The 21,010-nt window shown below is 34.8% G+C and overlaps 1 protein-coding gene across 5 annotated transcripts in view; it reads right to left on the reverse strand.

Annotated features, from left to right (window-relative positions):
- Positions 1-21,010, reverse strand: part of INVS (inversin) — a 112,227-nt gene that overhangs the window by 33,148 nt on the left and 58,069 nt on the right. For all 5 annotated transcript variants that reach the window (XM_016162574.2, XM_036238793.1, XM_036238792.1 and 2 more), the window contains 6 exons: positions 16,875-17,055; positions 14,446-14,555; positions 12,425-12,596; positions 8,066-8,221; positions 7,433-7,662; positions 5,015-5,121 (listed from right to left, as the gene is read on the reverse strand). In XM_016162574.2, coding sequence (XP_016018060.2) covers positions 5,015-5,121; positions 7,433-7,662; positions 8,066-8,221; positions 12,425-12,596; positions 14,446-14,555; positions 16,875-17,055 — 956 coding nt within the window. The remainder of the gene's footprint in view (positions 1-5,014; positions 5,122-7,432; positions 7,663-8,065; positions 8,222-12,424; positions 12,597-14,445; positions 14,556-16,874; positions 17,056-21,010) is intronic.

The following is a 21,010-nucleotide window of genomic DNA, read 5'->3' on the forward strand; positions in this document are numbered from 1 at the left end:
TTATACAGGGTGCATCTAGCACCTTTTTGATAAATCTATCGTTTAGAAAGGACGGGTATTATTGTCATATAGTCAGTTATATGTTGAAATATCAACTGGCTACTTTCTAGATGTATGATCTCAGGCAATTTCCTTTTTAAAAATATATCTTCTATTTTTAGAAATATAAAATAAATTGGATCAATACACAGAAAAAAATAACAGTTATATATATCCCTACCCTCACAATTAACAACTGATAATATCTTGGCAGATATGCTTTCCTTTTTTAAAAAGAAAAATGACTGCTTAGCAAAAATGACAGATTTTAAGAATTCAAACACTACAAAAAGTAAAAAAATTAAAGTAAAAAACCCCCAAATTCTACCATCCAACAAGGTAATGATGACTGTTACCTCTTAAAGAACTTAACCTGATGTTTCTAGGCTCCAGTTTTCCTCATCAGAGTCAGCATGAGGAAAGAATGAATAAATGTCAAGTCTGACATGGTATCAGGAAGGAATTCATAAATGTCAGCTAGTATTGTTATTATTATAGGACATACACTGCCGTATGATTTGTCATACTATAGTCACTTATCATAAATACTATTTCCACAGGACCCAAACGAGTATTTATAACCACCTGATGGCTGCCACTGGATCTGATTCCTCTTTGAGTGACTGTTACTAATTCAATGCAATAAGAGGTGTCAGGAGGAAATAATCAGCTAATTTCTGAGGTGGAAAAAAATGATGATTATATAGATGTATAATTAGATGCAGAAAATCATTTAATGATCATGGGAAAAAAATGATCTCTCTTCAAAATTCACCTAACAGTCATAGCAAGACATAAAGGATGAGGTTTTCAGTATAAACAAAGGGTGGTTTGGTCACTTCAGTAAGGAAATTCTGAATTCAGAAGGAAGCCCAAATGCTAAAACTAAGGAATCCCCATTTTAGGACAGCTCAATTTGCCATTACTGTTTAGGGACCAGAAGGCTATAAGGAGAGGTGCCTATATAAAGTTTAAAACATTATTTATAAGTAGATAATGTTTAATAAATTCAGAAGAACTTTAAAAAATTTAACTACATATTTAATGGAAAAGATGATCTGAGTCAGAGAACCACACAACAGTCTCATGGATTTTAGAGAACATTTACTATAATAAAATGAATAAACAGACTCAGAAAAATTAAACAACTTGCTGAAGATAATATAACTAGTTACTTGCAGAATCTAGACTAGAACTAAGATCGCATGATTCCCTGTTCAATGCATGTTCCCTGTTCGATAATCCTTCCATGACACATCTATCAATTATTAAGTATGTCTCCTATAGAATGAAACTTCTAAAATCAACATGCAAATAACATATATTTAGTAAGCTTGATCATTTCTTCCATAATTAAAATGTAGTGTCTTTCATATAGTATACAAGCAGGATCATCAACATCTGGTTTATGAAAGTAAGGCCCAAACTATGACTTTACTTACAAATATGACAAAAGGAAATAACAGGGAACATAATATACCCTTAAAAAATGCTGACCTAGGAGCCAGCATCAGCAGGCCCATGGGACCCGGGCATTCTCTTCACTTCTGTTTTCTCATTTGTAAAAGTTGAAAAGAAGGAGGAAAAAATAACTAGATCTCTCAGGCTGCTTCTGGATGGAAAATTGCACTTCAAATATTTTAAATATTTTTATTACAAAAATATTATATGTTTTTATGAGAAAATTCAAGCATAAACAGAAGTGGAGAAAAAACACAAGAATCCTTTAAATATTCATTACCCAAATTTAACAATTAGCAAGATTTTGCCACATTATTTCAGCAAGGTCCTTCCTCTTTATTTTTGCTAAAGCATTTTAAAGCAAATTTCAGAACTCCTGTCATTTCATCTCTCTGCATTTCAGTATTCATCTATAAATAATATGGATATAACCATAATGTCATTATTGTGTAACAAAATTAACAGGAATTCCTTAGCATGATCTAATGCCCAATCCACATTCAAATTTTCCCAATTTTCTCAAAAACATCTTTTTTTTTTTTTTTTAAGTGGTACATTCAGGATTCTTCTCAGTCAATTTTTGATCAAGGAGACACAATCCAAATATCTAGCAAGGTTTTAAGACTGAAGTTTATACCCAGAGTTTAAGCAACTGAGCATATTGTGATTATTCCTACTAAATCTTTCTTCATCCCCAATTCAATTTAGAAACATTCAAGTGCTGTGAATATTACCATCAATGTCAGAGTGTGGCTGTCAGATAGTTATTGACTGAAAGCCAGATGTAGCTGGCAAAAATTATGTCTATGCTGTGCACATCGAGTGGTTAGTGTCAATGCATGATAAGTAAAAATTAGCACTACATTGATGGTAACCAGTCAAGAAGCAATGTAGATAAAGACAAGAGACAAGATACAATTGGACCTGCCATGCGGGAATGGTCTGGTGGGATGAGCAGAATGCCTAAACCAGAATGTCAATAAACATAAGAGGCAGTGCCAAGTTCTGACATTTGTACATCAAGGTGCATTGCTGATGAAACATTAAAGGAGCCTGGAATATTGCCACTGTCTCTTTTCATCTATAGATTGGCAAGTACAGTTAGGAGGATCTTTCCCGAGGTCTTTTGGTCTGTAATTAATATGTGTTTACTCCAGGAGGCAGTAAGCACCTTAATTCACAGGCTTACTTAGGTCTGAAACACAAGGCATAGCATATAAATAGGAACTGAATTTATACACACACACAGTATGTGTATATACATATATATTTACTGTTTCTTAAAAAAACAGTAGTAAACACTGTTATAGAATAAACCCCTTATAGAAATAAATCATCGCTAATTCTTAGGATTTGTAAACTTTCTTTCTTCTTTTTTGTTTTTAGGATTTCAAAGGGAGACGTCTTTAGCTTTCTTATGTATCTGCTTTAATGTCAAAACCTCAGCCTTGAGGATTCCACTTAGCTTTCCAGCTTCCTTAAATGTCCAACCTCCTAAACCTTCAAATCTTTTTTGTTTTGCAGTTGTCATTTGACTATAGTAGAGAGGGAGTTCTTTATTTAACTGTCCCTGAAGTAAGCTATACTAGTCTTCTTTATCTAATTCTGCATGTGCTTTAAGAATTTCAAAAGTTTCTAATGCAACTGGTATGAAGCAGGGTCATACTACTAGAAGTCTGAAAACGCCAAGTTGACAATGCAAGTTATTTACTGAGCATCTGCTTCATGAAGAGCACTGTGAGTAATACGAAGATGACCATGAGTCAGGAGTTCTCAGCTAACAGAGAGGACGAAGTATACAGAATTATAATACAGAGTGAAAGGTGCCGGGTGCTATAAAAATATATTTAAAAAGTGTAGGGGAGAACAAAGTTTGGCACACACAATGGTGGGATCAGAACAATCTCCTTAGACTATATATGAAGAAAGGAAGGACATGACTAATACTTACGTTGGAAATATGACTTAGGAAGGCTACCTTGGAAGTAGATGAATGAGGAAAAATCAAAGGAGAAAAAACAGCAAGGAGACATTGCGATAGTCCCAGAAAGAGTCAAGAGGGCTTGATTTAGAAATGGTGCTGGTAATGGAGAGGAGATGACAGTGTGAACCAGGGAGAGATACTGAGTCTGAAATATAGGTTTAGAACGCATCAGCGCCCAGGGGGACTGCTGAAACCTCGGTGGCAGGTGGGATCGCCAAAGGAAACAGGCGGAGAGAAGAGATCCATTCCTTGAAGCATGTTTATATTTGAAGAACAAAAAGTGGAAGTGGAGCCAAAAGAAATAGAGAAGGAGCAGAGACGATTAGAAAAGGATCAGGAAAATAATACTGTCACAGAAGCTTAGAGAAGACACGGTCTCCATAAAGTAAAGAAGAGGAGGCGACAGAACCAGGTGACGGAGAAAGGCCAATGAGAGTGAAAAAGAGGACGACACGTGATTTTTCGACTAGGAACTGGTCGGTGACCATTCGGACACAGATTTCAGCATAAATGTGAGGACGGAAGCCGGACTGCGAAGGCATGAGTGGTGAGGATGAGGAAATGGAGGCAGTTAAGACAGTCTGAGAGAAAAGACTGTATAGGCAAAGAAGACAAATTTCAGAAAAAAGTGAGGGAAAATAATGGATGGAAGCTATAACTAATAGGGAAGAGTTCTGAAAAAAGTGAGAAAAATGAAGGCATTGGCTCCAGAAAGGAGGATCATGATTCCTCTGAGACAGCTGGCTTAGAGAAAGTCCCTCCTTCTCCTCAAAGTTTCCTATCTCCTGAGAGAAAGAAAGAATTGGTGGTAGCTAAGAAGGTGGGGATGGTATCATTTTAGTCAGAATATCTAGAAACATAAAAAGCAAAGCATAGGCCCGGGCTCAGAGGAGCTCAAGTATGGAATCTGACCATAAACTTAGTTGCTACCTACAAATTACTGGAATCTTCCTAGATTCAAGCCTGCCAAGAGTCTCTTCTGCTTAGATTTTATGTTATGTCTGGTCTTTTTACTAGATCCTTGGGGAACAACCTGAGCCTAACTCTGTGGATCTCATATTATTCATGACATCTGTATTTAGACTGAATCTTAGCTTCTCCTCACTTTTTCAAGATGTATGGTGGTGCCTCTTGTCCACTAACTGATAATGTCCTCTTCACCAAGAGCAACTTATAACACATTCCACTGGCCTAACTGAACTCCTCGTCTTGGTCAGTCAAGAACCCCCTGACTTCATGCTAGTCAACAGCCAGAAGAAGTTTCCTCTTCTGTAAAATGTGAGCTTGCCCTATGTAATATCTAAAGTTCTAAAATAGCTTTAACTTAGAATCCCATGATTCTAAGTCAACATTGCATGGAACCTTTGCTCTTTTCTTCTGATTCAGGATTTCTTAGTACTGTAGTGTTTCCTTGAGTATACTTAATATTTCTGAACCACTATCTATCTTGAGATTTTTTAATGTAGTAGCAAGGATGTAAGATGAACCACAGTACGGTTTTTTTTTCTTTTTTATCAACACTTTACTTACCTCTCTTCATTGTTTTCCATCTGATTTGGAAAAGCAGCAAAGTCTAGTAGTAATTTAATGGCATCAAGGTATCCATTGTTACAGGACCAGTGCAAAGCTGTTCTTCCCTACAAGAATGAGCAAAAATCAAGTATATCATGGAGAACGTATTTTTGGACATATGGTTATTTATGCTAACTCAAAAATATAAACAAACCTCTCTCCAAATTGCTTAATTACAGAAAGGGATAATATTAAGTATAAAGTAGAAAAATGGATTGTATCTTAACCAAGTGATCAAAATTAGCACTATGTGACAGGGCATCACATGTCTCCAGAAGGGAGAAGATATCCTGAGAAACATTCAATATCACTTATGTAATATTCCAACCAAAAGTGTAAAGCTTGAATCTAATTATGATGAATCATAAGGTAAACCCAAATTGAGTAAAATTCTATAAAAGAAATGGCCTGCATTCTTAAAAATTTTCAATGTCATAAAAGATAAAGAAGGCATGAAGCATTGCTAGAGATACAGAGGGATATTGCATAGTGTTAAAGCAGTCAAAAAGGAAGATATCACAATCCTAAATCTATATGCACCTAATCACAGCTTCTAAGCATAGAGACTTGAAATTGACAAAATTAAAAGAGGAGAGCGTCAAATCCATCATTACAGTGGAAGATTTTTAACCTATCTTTTACCATAGTCGATAGAACAAACAAATAAAAGAGCAGGGGAGACACAGACGATCTCAACAATACAATGCAAAAGTTGACCTAAGTGATAATACACAAAATATTGCATCTAATGACAAAAGTAGTACTCTTTTCAAGTGTACGTAGAACATTTACCCATATCAACCATATGCTGGGCCATAAAGAAAGCCTCAAAATATTTTGAAACGCTAAAATAATTCAGAGCATATTTTCAGACTACAGTAAAATTTAAGCTACAAATCAGTGCGGTAAACAGAATAATGTACCTATTTCCTTGCAAAGATGTCTACACTCTAATTTCTGGAATCTATAACTATGGTACATTACAGAGAAAGGGGGAATTAAGGCTGTAGATAGAATTAAGGTTGCTAATCATCTGACCTTGAGATGGGGAGATTATCCAGGTCAGCCCAATGTAACAACAGGGGTTCTTAAAAGCCAAAGGGAGGCGAGAGGGAGAGTGTCAGAGTGATGCGGTGTGAGAAAGACTTAGCCAGTCGTTATTAGCTCTGAGGATGGAGGAATGGAGCCCACACCAAGGAATGAGGGCCACATCTAGAAGCTGGAAAACTCGGAGAAACGGGTTCTCCCCTCGAGCCTCCAAAAGGACCATAGTCCTGCCAATACCTTGATCTTAACCCAGTGAGACCCATTTTGGTCTTCTGACATCCAGATCAGTAAGAAAACAATTCGTGTTGTCCTAAGCCACTAAATCCGTGATAATTTGTTACAGCAGCAACAGGAAATTAAAGCAGTCAACAACAAAAAGATAAGAAAATGCCTAACTGCCTAGAAATTAAACAGTACACTTCTAAATAATCTCTGGGTCAAATAATAAATCAAACCAAAATTAGAAAATCTTTGAGTTGAATGATGGTGATGGTATAACTTATTCAAACTTGTAGGATACAGTTAAGCAGTACTTAGAAGAAGAAGCCTGCTTAAATACATATATTGGAAAAAAATATTGAAGAAAATCAATGATTTAAATGTTCTTCAAAAGAATCTTTAAAAAAATAACTCAAACCTGAGGAAAGTGGATGTAGAAAATAATAAAAAGTAAATAGCAATGAAATAACAAAAAACCCCAAAAAACTAAAATATAGAAATCAACAAAGACAGAAGTAAGTCCTTTGGAAAGGCGAATAAGTAAAATGAAAATTTTTTTTAAGGAGATGACACACATTCCCAATACGTGGAATGAGTAAGAGAAAATCACTACAGGTCTCATAGACATAAAAAAAACAATCAGGAGCATATATAACCAGATTTATGCATAAACATTTGACTTTTTAAATACAGTGAATAAATTTCTTAAAAATTCAACTTACTAAATCAAAAAAGAAAAATAATTAGAAAATCTCATTTGTAATTATCAACAGAACTGAAGCGGTTATTAACAACTTTTGCACAAAGGAAACCCCTAGACCTGATGACTTTACCAGGGAATCCTTCTAAACATTTAAGGAAGAAATAACACCAATCTTACACAAATTTGTTAGGAGAATAAAAAAAGAGGTATTATAATATATTATAATTTTGTTAAATTATATAGACATATAGACAAGGACTTAAAGAGAACACGGACAAATAAAAATCATTTTTAATTAACAGATTTGTGAGTGATCTCTTCATTTGGTAAATAGTCATTTTAACAGAATTTTAGTTAACAAAAAAAAAATACTTTAAACATTTATAGAAACGACCCAGAATTTCTACCTCTTTGTCTTGAATGTTAGGGTCTGCATTATTTTCCATGAGTACTGCCATGCAGTTGATGTATCCCCCATATGCGGCACACTGCAAAGGGGTCCTTCCCGCATAATCTTGCACATTTGGATTGATCTTGTTTTCTATCAGTATCTGGCAAACATCAGCATTTCCTCCCAGCGCTGCCCAATGTAGAAGAGAATGTCCATCTTGGTCAACTAGATCTACCCTTGCTCCACCTGAAAAAGCAAAAATATAATGACAATGTTTAATATAGAAAGCATTTACCAAAAAGAATAGAAGTTTAAAAAATGTAATGACAGCCCCTCAAATGCTTTTTCACTCTTAGCAAAATGCTTCCACGTATATCATCTACTTCAGATTTTTACAATAAGCATGTGAGTTGATCAGGTTAGGCATCATTTATTTCCCTTCTACATAAAATAAAGCTGAAGATCAGGTATATAGAGTGATTTTTTTCCAAAATCACACAACTACCAACAGATGGAGCTAGGACCTCGAGTTTCCTGACGCCAGGTGTGGCGCTCTTCCCTCCACCCTTCCACCCAGGCGGCTCTGCTGTGTCCCGCTGTGCATTTCAAATCACGAATGCAAGAACTCCTGCCTTTTGTAATAACTAACCTTTAATAAGCGTCTGAATCACATCTTTATGTCCCATCTCACAGGCTCGGAAAAGTGGAGTGTGTTTCATGACATCGGTAGCGTCTACTTGAGCATTATTTTCCAATAATAACTTCACGGTGCTGACATGGCCAGAAAGGGCAGCAGCGTGTAAAGCTAAAAAGGGAGCAAAAGAAAGTGATGAACTCTTTATTAACAACTTTACCTCTTTATTATGCTAACCATGTCTCTTTTCCTCTTTAGCTTTCCCCACCATTTTGGCTAAATGTAATCTAATCTTAAGAATTCTCTATTTTCCATTTTTGAAGATTTCTATCTTCCTTTCTACTTATAGGTATTATTTATACTTTTTCCCTTTCCTTCTACCTTTCTTGTCTCACTGTTTTCTTCCTTTCCATCCTGTTGGCCTGAAACGGTCCCTTCTTCTCAGTTGCTAGTTTATCATCTTTTCCTCTTTCTGAGAGGGCAAGAGAACAAAAAATGAAAAAGAGAAATAACTTAAGTGATGCAGGCAATTCTACTCACCAATCCACTCAATAAGCATATGCCCCTGAGAGATCGTGTGACAGGAGATATCAGTCTACTGTTCCTTCAGTTGGTTACACAAGCCATTCTTGCAGCTGGTCTATGTACCCACGTGGTACTGAAAGTTTGTGCATCTTACTTCATTGAGTGTATTTTTCATACAACATGACTCCAAAGGCAAGCCAGCTATTTCCTCAGGGCCCAATTTAAGAAACAGCAATTTGTTTCAACATTGGAGAAAACACTGAGATGGAATGTGGTCTCTTCTCTGGTGCTTTGTAAGGGGTTTGAAAGAGTAATTGTGACGATATGTGAGTTTCGTATTATGCTGACCACTGCCTGTTACTCCACTCCAGTGCTTGACTTACGCTATCACTTTTTAGATTACTCTGTAAATTCTATTTAAATTAATCACTTTTTACATTCTCCTGAATTTGCTAAGTTAACTATCTAGAGGCCCAGGCCAGTTCCTTCTCAGTATTATGGCTCTATATTGCCCGGAACAATATTTCTGTCATAAAATGTGATCCATGGACCAAACCTGAGATATCCATAAAAATGAGGATTCCTGGAGATGTGTTGAGCGCCTGCTATGAACTGGTATTAATGTAGTGATGGGATTTCACCAGGGAACAAAACAGATGTTACAGCCCAGTAGGGGAAGCAAAAAAAAAAAAAAAAAACCCAAAAAACAAACAAACAAAAAACACCCAAATATAATAACAAGAAAGTACTTAGTAGTGATAGATGGTATAATTAAAGTAGTAAAAGGTATTTTGATTTGTAGAGTGACTGGGGGACAACTTTTTATTGGTGGTAAGGGGAAGCCTTGCTAAGAAGCTGACATTTAAGTTGAGACTTAAATCATAAAAAAGAGAATGCAATGTGGAGATCTGGAAAGAGAGTAATTTGAGCAAAGGGAATGGTTAGTATAAGGACAGGGATGAATTCATATGTTTAAGGAAGGCAAGGAAGCCTCAGTACAATAAGTAGACAAGGTGAAATCATAAATGGTCATACAGATCAGAGTACTGGAAGATACTGAAGGGCTTTAAATAGGTAAGTGATATTACCTAATTTATGGTTTAAACAGAACACTCTAGCTGTTATGAGGAAAATGCATTGTAGTATATTAGAATATAAGCAGGGAGATCAGTTAAGACTATTGCAGTAGACTGGGTAAAAAGTGATCGCTTGAACAAGAGTAACAGGAAAGGAGATAAAGAGAAGTAGAAAGACTTAGAATACATTTTGGAGATGGAGTCAATAGGACTTGTTGACGGAATTTGAAATAGGATCTCTGTCATATATTCTGTATAGTCTAATTCTGAAATTCTGCATTTTGTGATAAGGCATCGGGATACAAAAGACACTCTTCATATAAATATCAATGTCAAATAAAAAAATAGACAAAATGTCAATTAAGCAAGATAGAACAAATAATCTTATTAAAGGAAATTCCCGATTTCTGACTATTTGCATTTACTTTATGTTAAAATAATCTTAGACTTAACTACCGTTGCTCCCTCTTTGAAAAAGTACCACAAGTTTACGTAGAAGTGCTATTTTTTTTTTGTAAACTCTAACTTGATATTATTGAAAATTTCAAACATATTCAAAAGAAAAGAGAATAGTCCAGTAAACTCAATATAGCCACCACTGAGCTTCAGCAATTACCAGTACATGGCTAATCTTGTTTCATCTAACTGCTAACTATTCATCCACTTCTGATCATTTTGAATAAAACTCTAGAGGTGTATCCTTCCATTTGTAAATATTTTGCTAACAATATCTGAAAGACATGTGTTTATTTTTAGAAACACAACCACTGTATCAGTTAGGGTTCAATTAGGAGACAGAAACCAGGCCAGACACTTTAACAGAGAGAATTCAGTATAAGGAATTGTTGACATCTACTGAAGAACTGAAAAAGCAAAAAAGGAACACGAAGGTATCATAGAAGTAGTAAATGCAGGAAGCAGCTTCAAATTCTAGGACTGGGGGAACAGAAACAAGAGGATGGAATTATTAACACTTAAAAGCTGAGAAGAGGACCCCTGCGGGGCTGAAACTCAGACCTCTTGAGAAGAGGCTGCGCTTGGCTGGTGCTGGTTCCTATGAAGGGGGTGCTCTGAGGCTGGTACCGAGAGTGATGGAAAAATGCAAAGTGAAACTGACTGTTGCCATCAGAACACAGTGTCAGTGCGGCGTTGAAGATTGACTAGGGTGATGCTGCCAGGAACAGGAAGCAAACACACAGAATAGTAAGCAGAGAGAAAGATGGAATCCCTTGCTCCTCTTTCAGCTTTCCGGTCTCCTACTGCCACATAAGGGCTGATTCTAACAGGGCACCTGCTGACAAGGGGGAAATGTGTTTCGCAGAGCCCCAGCCCCAGCATTGCAAAGAAAGGATAATCCTATGTGCCTGATGGCTTTATCGTTTTTTTATAGTTTATTTATTTGAATCAAGATCCAAATAATGTCTGTATATTGCTGTTGATAAGAACTTTTTTTTTCCCCAGTGGGAAGGGAAAAAAACCCTGTAGAGAGATGACGAAGAGAAACTCACTTTCATAGACAAAAAATGTCAGGAAGTATCTCTGACATATAATAAAATCTCCCTAGGAGAAAGAGCCCGGGGAATTAATGTATCTGAGAAGAATTTACGTCTGAATTCCAACCATAGTGTACATCAGAAAGACAACTTTGGTCAAAAGGATTCATATATCCTCACCTATACTTTATTAAAATACATGAAAAAGTTAAACTAAAAGGCTAGTGATAAATTAAAATACTGCATACTAATGGAAGTCAGACAAAAATTAAATGTTCAGGCTACTTATAAACTAAATGTCCTACATGTCTGCACTTACCTCTTAAGAAGCTTAAGGTCTACTACAAGGCTTTGATAAAGAAATACTTTCGAAAGTCAAAGCCTTTATCAAAATTGGCATTACCTTAAAATTATTTGTTAAGAGTTCTTAACAAATAACTTAGAGGGTAAGGTGGGGTAGGTACAGGGAAAGTGAATACTAGCTGTAGCGACTTCCTTTCCACTCGACCACTCGTTGCTGGATCAATAGTTTTGGTGGCCAAGAAAGATCTTATCCAGGACAATAGGTAGCTGCAAATGGTCTAGTATGTTTCTATAAGTAAGAAAAAATAACACTGAGAAGCTGAGTTTTTATTCTATTCAGTGATATTGTGCTGTAGTGTGAATTTTCTTCCCATTCAGATACAGAACACAAGGAATAAACCTCCAAGTTGACGATGAGTGCTAAAAAACTTATACTTCTCTTATTAACCAACACGTAGTTAAAAGGCTCTCTTATGAGAGAAAGAGACCGAAAGAAGCATCTAGTTAAGACCTTTAGATACAAAGCTGACTTGAAGCTTTGAAGCTTCTAGAGTCAAGGGAGTCCATCTCTAAAATGGCAGATTTAGGATAAGGTAATTCTATTCGAACCTGAGAAAAGAGCATATTAAATACGTACAGTTTTAGAATACAAGTTTATGCATTTGTTTGTTTGTTTGTTTGTTTGTTTGTTTTTTTACACAGAGATAATCAGAGGAGTTCCCATAATCAAGTCTAAGAAGCGACCAAGGTCTTAAACCAAATGCCTTCATTTACTAGGTAGAAACATAGGCTAATTCTAGTCATAATACCTGCAGGAAACAAAGCTTTGGAGTGATCCTGGCAACCTAAACTGGAATAGTGAAGATGAAAGTCTAACAACATTAAATTAGGAATAACGATTTTAAGGTACTATTGTACAAGTTTTACAGCACCATCTCCACTTTGGAACCAAATTGATCGTGTCCACCAGTTCTTACCTGTACCTCCATATTTGTCTGCCATGTTAATATCAATGTCAGATTTTAAACTCAGCATAGTCCTAAGGACATCATCACTGCCTTTCCCAGCGGCCCACATAAAGGAAGTTCTTCCTTCGAGGTCTGAATCATCTTTTACTGAAGGATGTTTTAAAAAGACTTTAACTGTTTCCTGTAAGAAAATTTCATTTAAAAATTTGAGACAAGAGAGTAATATTTTTTATGATAACAAAACCACTGTTATATGTGACCTCAAATAAGAAGCAAAGTATTTTTATCTGCTTTCGAATCAAATGAAATTATTGTGGGGTTTTGTTGTTGTTGTTTGCTGATATTTTTCAAAAAGAGAACTCTTGTAACTTAATAGAGTCTAAGAAAGTCAAGGGGCTTGGAACTGAGCTTAGAAAATTTGCATAATTATTAAAAAAACCATCTCTAGGATTGGCTGCTTATCTAAAGCGAGTATTTCTTTGAATAAGCATCCACGATGTTCTACCATTCTTTCTTACTATCCTTAGCACAGTTACTTAATTACTGGTAACTGTACACATTAAATTTGGAGTCTAAAACTTAGGTTCAAGATTTTCGGCAAGTGATTTAATCTCTTGGAACCCTGGTTTCTTCAACTGTAAATAGGGGTAACATGTTTTATCTCATAGGCTTGTGTTGAAACATGGACTGAGTTCTGATTTCCACAGACTGACTCGACTGGGCCAACTGAACTTCTTATGTGTTTGTAACAAGATCCTCATCAAAATCTATTTTGTATTTTTCTGAGATCTTGGAAGCTAAAAGAAGATAATGACTTACCAAAACTCTAGGTGATAAATAAAATCAATTTTTATGAATGCCAAGAAGGAAAGACTATAGCTATAGTTGTTCTGAGCACCAGAGAGAAAGAAGGGTAGGAAATAAGATATTTTAGCCTTCTGAGTACTCAAGATATTCAATGGTGCATTTGGTAAGGTCAGGAAGATGGAATTATACTCTGCTGAAGATAGCATTCTTATAATTTAATGACGCCAAGGGTTTCGCCATGCACATCATGTAAAAGACAGCAAAATCAACCTTGGCTGCTTTAATGTGTGCCTCTATGGATAAGTCTGTGGTTCTTGGTGGCCACTCATTCTCAGGAAACTGAAGCAGCCTAGAGACGATCATGTTGTTGGCTGAATAGAGTGACATAATGGATGAGAAAGTGCTTTGTAAACTATAAAGGTGATAAGGGAAGAACTGTTAATAATATTCAATATCTTTGGAAATACCAATAATTCATATTATTGCTTTCTCAGATGTGTAATATACATAATTAACACTAGTAACCATATGAATGCATTCTGTTTTTTGAGTACCTGCTCAATGCCAAGGACTAACCTAGGCACTTGCCACAAATTTTCTCTAATTCTGAGAACAATCCTGAAAGGAAAGGTATAATTATGCTCAATTTACACATGAAGAAACTAAGACTCAGAATGGTTGAGAAGCTTGTGCAAGGTTACACAGCTAGCAAATTGCACAGTCAAGATTCCAGCCAAGGTCTGTCTAGTTCTAAAGCTTTGCCACACTGCCTTCAGGATAAGTATAGATTGCTGAACACTAAGTTGTCTTCAGTGCTATAAAGTAACAAAAAGATGTAGTATACTTATGGTAAAACAAAATGTTACACCTAACAGTTAAAATAAAAACTGTATAAAACTTCACATGTGACTAACAATTTTACAAAAACTCAAGACTATCAGTTAACAGTATGAGCAATTGTTGAAAGATAACTGCTGTACAAACATCCACAAATGAGTTCATGTTAAATGGTGAAATTTGAATAAGGTCAGTGGATTACATAAATGTCAATTTTCTGTTTATGATATTGTATTATACTTTTGCAAGATATTACCATTGGGGTAAATAGGGTGAAGGATACATGGGATCTCACGGTTTCATTTTTACAAATGCAAATAAATTTACAATTGTATCAAAATTAAAATTTAATCAAGAAAAAAAGATAACTGCCATGTTTTACTTACAGCAAAGTTACTCTGAGCTGCATAGTGCAAGGGTGTTGCTCCTTGGCTGTCGGAAGGGATGGTTCCAGATTTATTTCTTTCTAAAAGGAGATGAACAATCTGTGCATGGCCTGAAGTAGACAAAACAAGGTAGCTGTCACATACCAAAGACATTAATTAATTTATAATCTATTTAAAAGAAAGGGGTAAGCAAAGTCACTAGCACATGGTTTCTGAATAGCCGCCCTCAGTGCAGCCTCTTACTTCTCTTAAAATACTATGATAATATAGAACAAAGGCAAAAACTTACAACACTAAAAACTTAAATGTTCAATCAGGAAGGAAATAACATTAATTATTATTGCCGGATTGAAAAAAAGGCGACACTAGGTATCAGCTCATTGCATTCCCGGGCTTCACTTTATAAAACTGCCTATAAGAAAGGAGGAAGGTGCGTTAAAAGCCAGCCCCTCTCAGTCGTCAGTGCCCGCAGCCTCCAGGTTCCCACTGCACAACCACCCAGAACTGCACGCCTGCTCCCTCCTACTGTTCCGGAGGACAAACTACAATTCCATCTCCTGAATCTCCGAGGTCTCCTATCCCTCTCCTCTAATCTCCTTCTTCCAATATTTTAACATCTAGGCAGTGAGTTCAAATCATAGGGAACAAATGTGCAGGAATGATGTGGTGGTGAAGAAAATATTCTACAGTACAATCTGGAGGATGTGGTCTCCACAAGTGAGGAACTGATGAAAGGATCAAAGAATGAACAAACCTGTCAGTATTATATTTAGGAAACCTGAATTTCATAAATTCTCTTGCTTCAGCATATTGGGGAACCAGGCAATGAAGAAGATGTCACATTAACCGAGCAAGTAGAACTGTATGCGAGCCAGGCAGAACAACAGAATTTAGTGAGAGTTCTCATCTACCTGCTCTCTACCCATAGTTTGAGATTGAGTTCTCCAAAACACAAATGGGTGAAAGTAGGATCAAATGCAATCCATGTCACATAGTCAACTGAAACATATCTTACTTTGTTTGAAGGATAAAAAGAAGCATTCAGTAAAGGCTATATGAAAACATACTATAGGACAGGGGAAAAGGAACACCATCAGAAAGATAAGAGCATACCTCAGAAAATTATTTAGAGAAGGATCCAGAGGAAAATTTCAAGAAACTGTTTGGTAACCTTGGTTTAGTGCAAAGAGATGGTGGCCTCTATGCAGTGAAACAGAACATCCTGAGAAGAAAACAGACTGAAACGAAAAGGTAATGGAATGAGGTAAAGGGGGATATAGACCGAGATAAAAGGAAAAATGGATGAGAGAAGGAAATCAAATAAAATATGTTAGGGACAGAAAGAAAGCAGAACTTATGGAACAGAAAGTCAATTTAGTGACATGGAGATAAATTTGTGAAGTCCTCCTAGAATGCAGAAAGAAAGAAAAAAGGGATGAAACGGCACATTGAAATGAGCTCTAAATAACAATTATAAATCTGACTATAAAACTGAATGCAAATGTAAAAATCATTTTCACAAGAGACAATGCATGATTTAAAAACTAAGACTATAATAATAATCAGGGAAAAACCTCAGGCCATATTAACAAATACTAGAAGAATATTAAGTAAAAGTGTGCTAAATTCCTCATTTTAAATAGGTTAGAATCAACAGATACAGTTTTGTTTTTTGATTCTGATTCGAGTTTGAAAAAGTTTTTGATCAATTTAAAAGTAACCACTAATAAACCTTAAAAACCTCCTAAAGCATTAGGCAATTCGTACTAAATAACAACAAACCTAATCCATACATTAAAAGGCAGAAAGCAAAGGAAACAAGAAAACAAAAGCAAAAAACAAAAAAGAAACAAACAAAAAAACCCAAAACACTAACAGTATTCAAACACAGAATAGCAGGAAAAAGATCAAATTATATATCTTCTAACAATGACTTTCGATGGGTAAAACGCCTTCACTAAGAGAGAGGACTCTCAGATTGCCCCTTCAAAGCAGACATATACACATATGTGACTCTCTCATCTAAAAAAGGGATCCCCAAAAAGGTTACATAAAAGGCATATTAGTAAAACAGGAAGAAAAAAAATCGAAGATATCTGTACATAAAATTAAAGCCCTTCTCCCTAAAAATACACTGAATATAAAAAAAAGGATTATTTTACATTTATATTTGTAAATGAATTTACATTACTTTTAAATAAAAATTAAATTCTAAGACATGATATTGAAATTAAAACAAATCTAAAACAGAGATTACATTTATATTAATAAAATTTAGGCATAAACGGATGGATTTAGGTGTAAAATAATGTCACATAATTAAAATAATTAAACAGGAGATGGAACCTAGGGGAACAGAAGTCATGGAAAGCTTCCTATACTCATGCAGTTCCTCCTCCTACTGATCTTTTGATTCACATTGAACTCACCTAGTAAAGCTGCCCAGTGAAGTGGGGTTCGAAATAAGTTATCATAAGATGTTATATTGCAGCTTTCATATGAGGTCAAGACATCAACCACCGTCAGGTTCCCATCGGCGACTGCAAAGTGAAGAGGTGTCCGACCCTCGTAGTCTTGCCAGTTCAGTAAAGACTCTGTTGGAGCAGCATCCTGTTTTTAAGGAACCGGGACTTCAGACAGACATTGACTTCTCAATAAGTCACATTTGCTATAAATATTAACTGAGCAGTTTTCTAAACCTCTATAATCTTTCAGCACAAGTAAAGTATAAAATTTAGGAAAAAAGTATACATCTAAAACTTTAAAAATATTTTTGTATTTAACTGTGAAAAGTACAGAAAAGATTAAACACCATGTACTATCTAGATTAAACAGGTATCAGTATTTTGCCTAATGTACTTTTGTATCTGTTATGAATTGAGCTACAGCTGTATGTTTTGTTATTTTGCTAAAAATATATGAGTTCATAAATAATACATAAATTTCATGTGTTTTTAACATTTACACTTATGAATTATACTATGTATATTCTTTGGCAATTTTTTCCTTCAACACTATGCTTTTGAGTATACTAGTTCATTTGTTAAACCACAACTTAGGTATCCATTCTCCTACTAAGGGACATTTAGGCTATTTATATATTTTCCCACTATTAACAATTATGCTGCAATAAACATATTTCCTTTACTTGTCTCCTTGTAGCACATTTGTGAGATTTTTCTCTAGCTAGACCTGTAAAATGGGAATTGAGGGGTTGAAGGAGATCTGCATCTTCAATTGGATATTGTAAAACTGTTCTCCAAATGGTTGTACCAATTAACATGTCCATGTCAATGTATAAAAGTGTTTACCTCTCCAAATGCTGGTACAAATAAGTCATTTGGTATTATCAAGCTTACTACATTTTCCCCTTATAGGTATGAAAGATATTTCACTGGTGTTTTAATTTGTATTTATTTTATACATGAGGTTGAATTTTTTTTAAATCATATATTAATTGGCTATTCGGTTTTATTTCTCTGTAAAATGACAGTTCATAACATTTATCATTTTTCTACTGGATCTTTGTAGCAAATAGTATGATACAATGCTTAGGTCCCCCTTCAACACTAAAGAACTTATTTCCCCCACTGCTGGGAGTATTGCCAGCAGATGACCCTAAATGGCCAGCCTTCTGGAACTGCTTCAATTACAGAGAGTTACCTCACCCAATGTCATGTTCCTTCCCATATTAGGCCATAACTAAGGGCAAGACCTCTTGTCTCTATCTGAGAACTCTGAAGGGCCATCCCAGATTTAAGGCTGCCTATACAGTTAGCCTATTTTACAAAAAAAAAAAAAAAAGAAAAAAAAAAGAAAAGAGAGAAAGAAACAAAAGAAAGAAAGAATAAAAGAAAATAAAAAAGAAAAAAGAAAAGAAAGAAAAAAGACAGGTATTATAAACACTTCAAAAAAAGATGTAGCATATTACCATGATGATATTTCAGGCCCTTAAGTTTCCCAAGGACTAAGATATGTTTACAAAGAAAAAAAAAGACAAATCTGTGAGGAAATAAGATATTATGAGTGAGAATTATCCTAGGATTTCACACATAAAGAATATACAATAGCTATGCAAACAAAACCATGAGAAGAGAATTTTGGACAAGCCTTTTCCCAACTAACAGCTTGAATGTGCTTTGGGAATACTAATATGATTTTTTAATTAACATTAATTCTGCTTAGCTTCAACTATGAAAAAAATGGGGTTTCTTCAAACATCAATTAACAAAGTAAACCCCAATAAAGGAAAAATACTCTCTCCCCACTTACAGCTCACAGCAGGAAATTCCTCTGCTGAGTCTTCCCCAAGGTCTCTCTATATAAAGTCTTTCTGATGATCTTGCTAGAGTCTTAATGAGAATGAATCAGTACATATTTTCCACCATATGAACAGACATATTTACTTTCATGAAAGGGGACCGCATGCTTGACTCTCCCCAGCCCACCACATTATATCTTCAGTTTTCCTCCTCCTTCAATATTTATTTCTCATAGTATTTTCATTAGAGTAATTCCTTAAGGTTTCCCAAACCTGAGGACTATAACTAAACATCATAGATTTAAAAAAAAGAAAAAAAAGAATACAAAGTAACTATCAATAAAATATGTAAATATGTACAAAAATAAAAAAAATGAAATAAAAAGTGAGCAAGGAAGAAAAACTATCAAAACAACTAGGCAGATTTGAAAAAGAACAAAATAGAACTTCTAGAAGTGAAAATATAATTACTAAGATTAAAGAGCCAATGAATATGGTAAACAAGTGGTTGGACTCAGCTGAAGAAAGACTTAGTAAACTGGAAGACAGAGCAAAGATAGGAAGAGAGAGACAGAGCGAGAGAGAGAGAGACAGAGACAGACAGAGAGAGACAGAGAGAGAGAGAGAGACAAGATAATGAAAATGTAAAAGAGAAGTTAAGAGACATGGAGAATAAAATGAAAAGGTCTAAAATATGTATAAGTAGAGAACATAAAGGCAAGAATAGAGACAATGAAAAAGAGTCAATATTTAAAAAGATAATGCCTATATATTTTCCAGAACTGAGATTCAATAATCAGAATGCATATCAAACAGAAAGGAAAAAAGCCACACCTACACATACTGTAGCAAACATTGTAGAATGTCATATAGAGAAAGACTTAAAAGCAGCCTAAGAAGAAAGATGAATTAACTCTAAAAAAATGACAATTAGACTAAGAGAAACAATAATAGGCAGAAAGCAGCAAAATAACAGTCTGAAAGAGTTGAGAAAAGTAACTGCCTGCAATTTTCTGTATATAGAAAAGTATGTATTTGAGTGCAACAGAGAAATACAAACATTCTTATTTTAAAAAAGAAAGAGTTTAACACCAATAGATAGACAATAAAGGAAGTTCTAAGAATTATATTTCAGGAAGGTAACTTTAGGAAAAAAAATTGAGATTCAAGAACAAATGCAGAGCAAAGAAATTAGTAAACCTGTACATAAAAATAAATAATTATTGTAAATACAAAATAATAACTTTAAACATCTAATTTATATTGCACAAAAATAGGACAAAATATTAAATTGCCATAGTGCATAAGCAGAAATTTGGGAACAAGTGATCGTAAAACCTCAAAACAATCTACTGATAAATAGCCAAAACCAATAAAAAAAAGTATACCAAGTTCGTTATATAGTCAATGGACAAAAATATCAATTGCATTTCTATACACTTTAACCAGTTAAATATATACCCATGGATATGCTAAAAAAAAAAAGTTCAAAGCCACAATGTTTATAAATAGCAAAAAAACTGGAATCAGTTCCAAATGTTTGTCAATAACAAAATGAATAACGTGTGGTTTATTCATAAAATGAGGTACTATGTAGCCATAAAAGTTAATATATTATAGCTACACAAATCAATATAGATAAAATCACCAGCATGATGTTGAACAAGAAAATCATGTTGCAAAAAAATACATAAAATATGACTCTATGTATTAAAATTCAAAAACATTAAAAAATAAACAATATATTGTTTAGGGACATGAATATATGTGGTAAAACTATAATGAAAATCAGTGGAATGATATACACAAAATTGAGGCTAGTGGTAGCCTCTGAGAAAGGAGAGAATCCAATGGTACTGGGAGGTACCCAGGGAACTTGAAAGGTAATAACAGTAATGTACTTTTACTTAATCTCAGTGATGAGTACATGAATATTTGTTGTTTCCCTATTCTTAATATCTTACAACGTGTATTTTACAAATGACCACTGATATCTATTCACTATTTAATAAAAACAAGTATACAATGAAGTCAGGGAGTGATAAATAGAAATTCAGGAAAGTAGGTGATGGAGAACAGGAATGAGCATGGGGAGAGAATGCATTTGGAAACTGGCATGCGGAAAACTTCTATGTGGTCATAGAATGGTATTAAAATGTTCTATTTCTTGAGTGATGGGTTCACATTTGTTGTATTTTTTTCCTTCATAATTTGCTCGTGTGGCATATACAGTATATAGTTTTGTGTATATCACGTATTTCACAGGAAAAAAAAAATTGGAAAGGCCATCGAGGTCTAGCAGCA

Source organism: Rousettus aegyptiacus, unplaced genomic scaffold (genome assembly GCF_014176215.1).
Source record: "Rousettus aegyptiacus isolate mRouAeg1 unplaced genomic scaffold, mRouAeg1.p scaffold_m13_p_3, whole genome shotgun sequence".
In the NCBI taxonomy this organism is placed as follows: domain Eukaryota; kingdom Metazoa; phylum Chordata; class Mammalia; order Chiroptera; family Pteropodidae; genus Rousettus; species Rousettus aegyptiacus.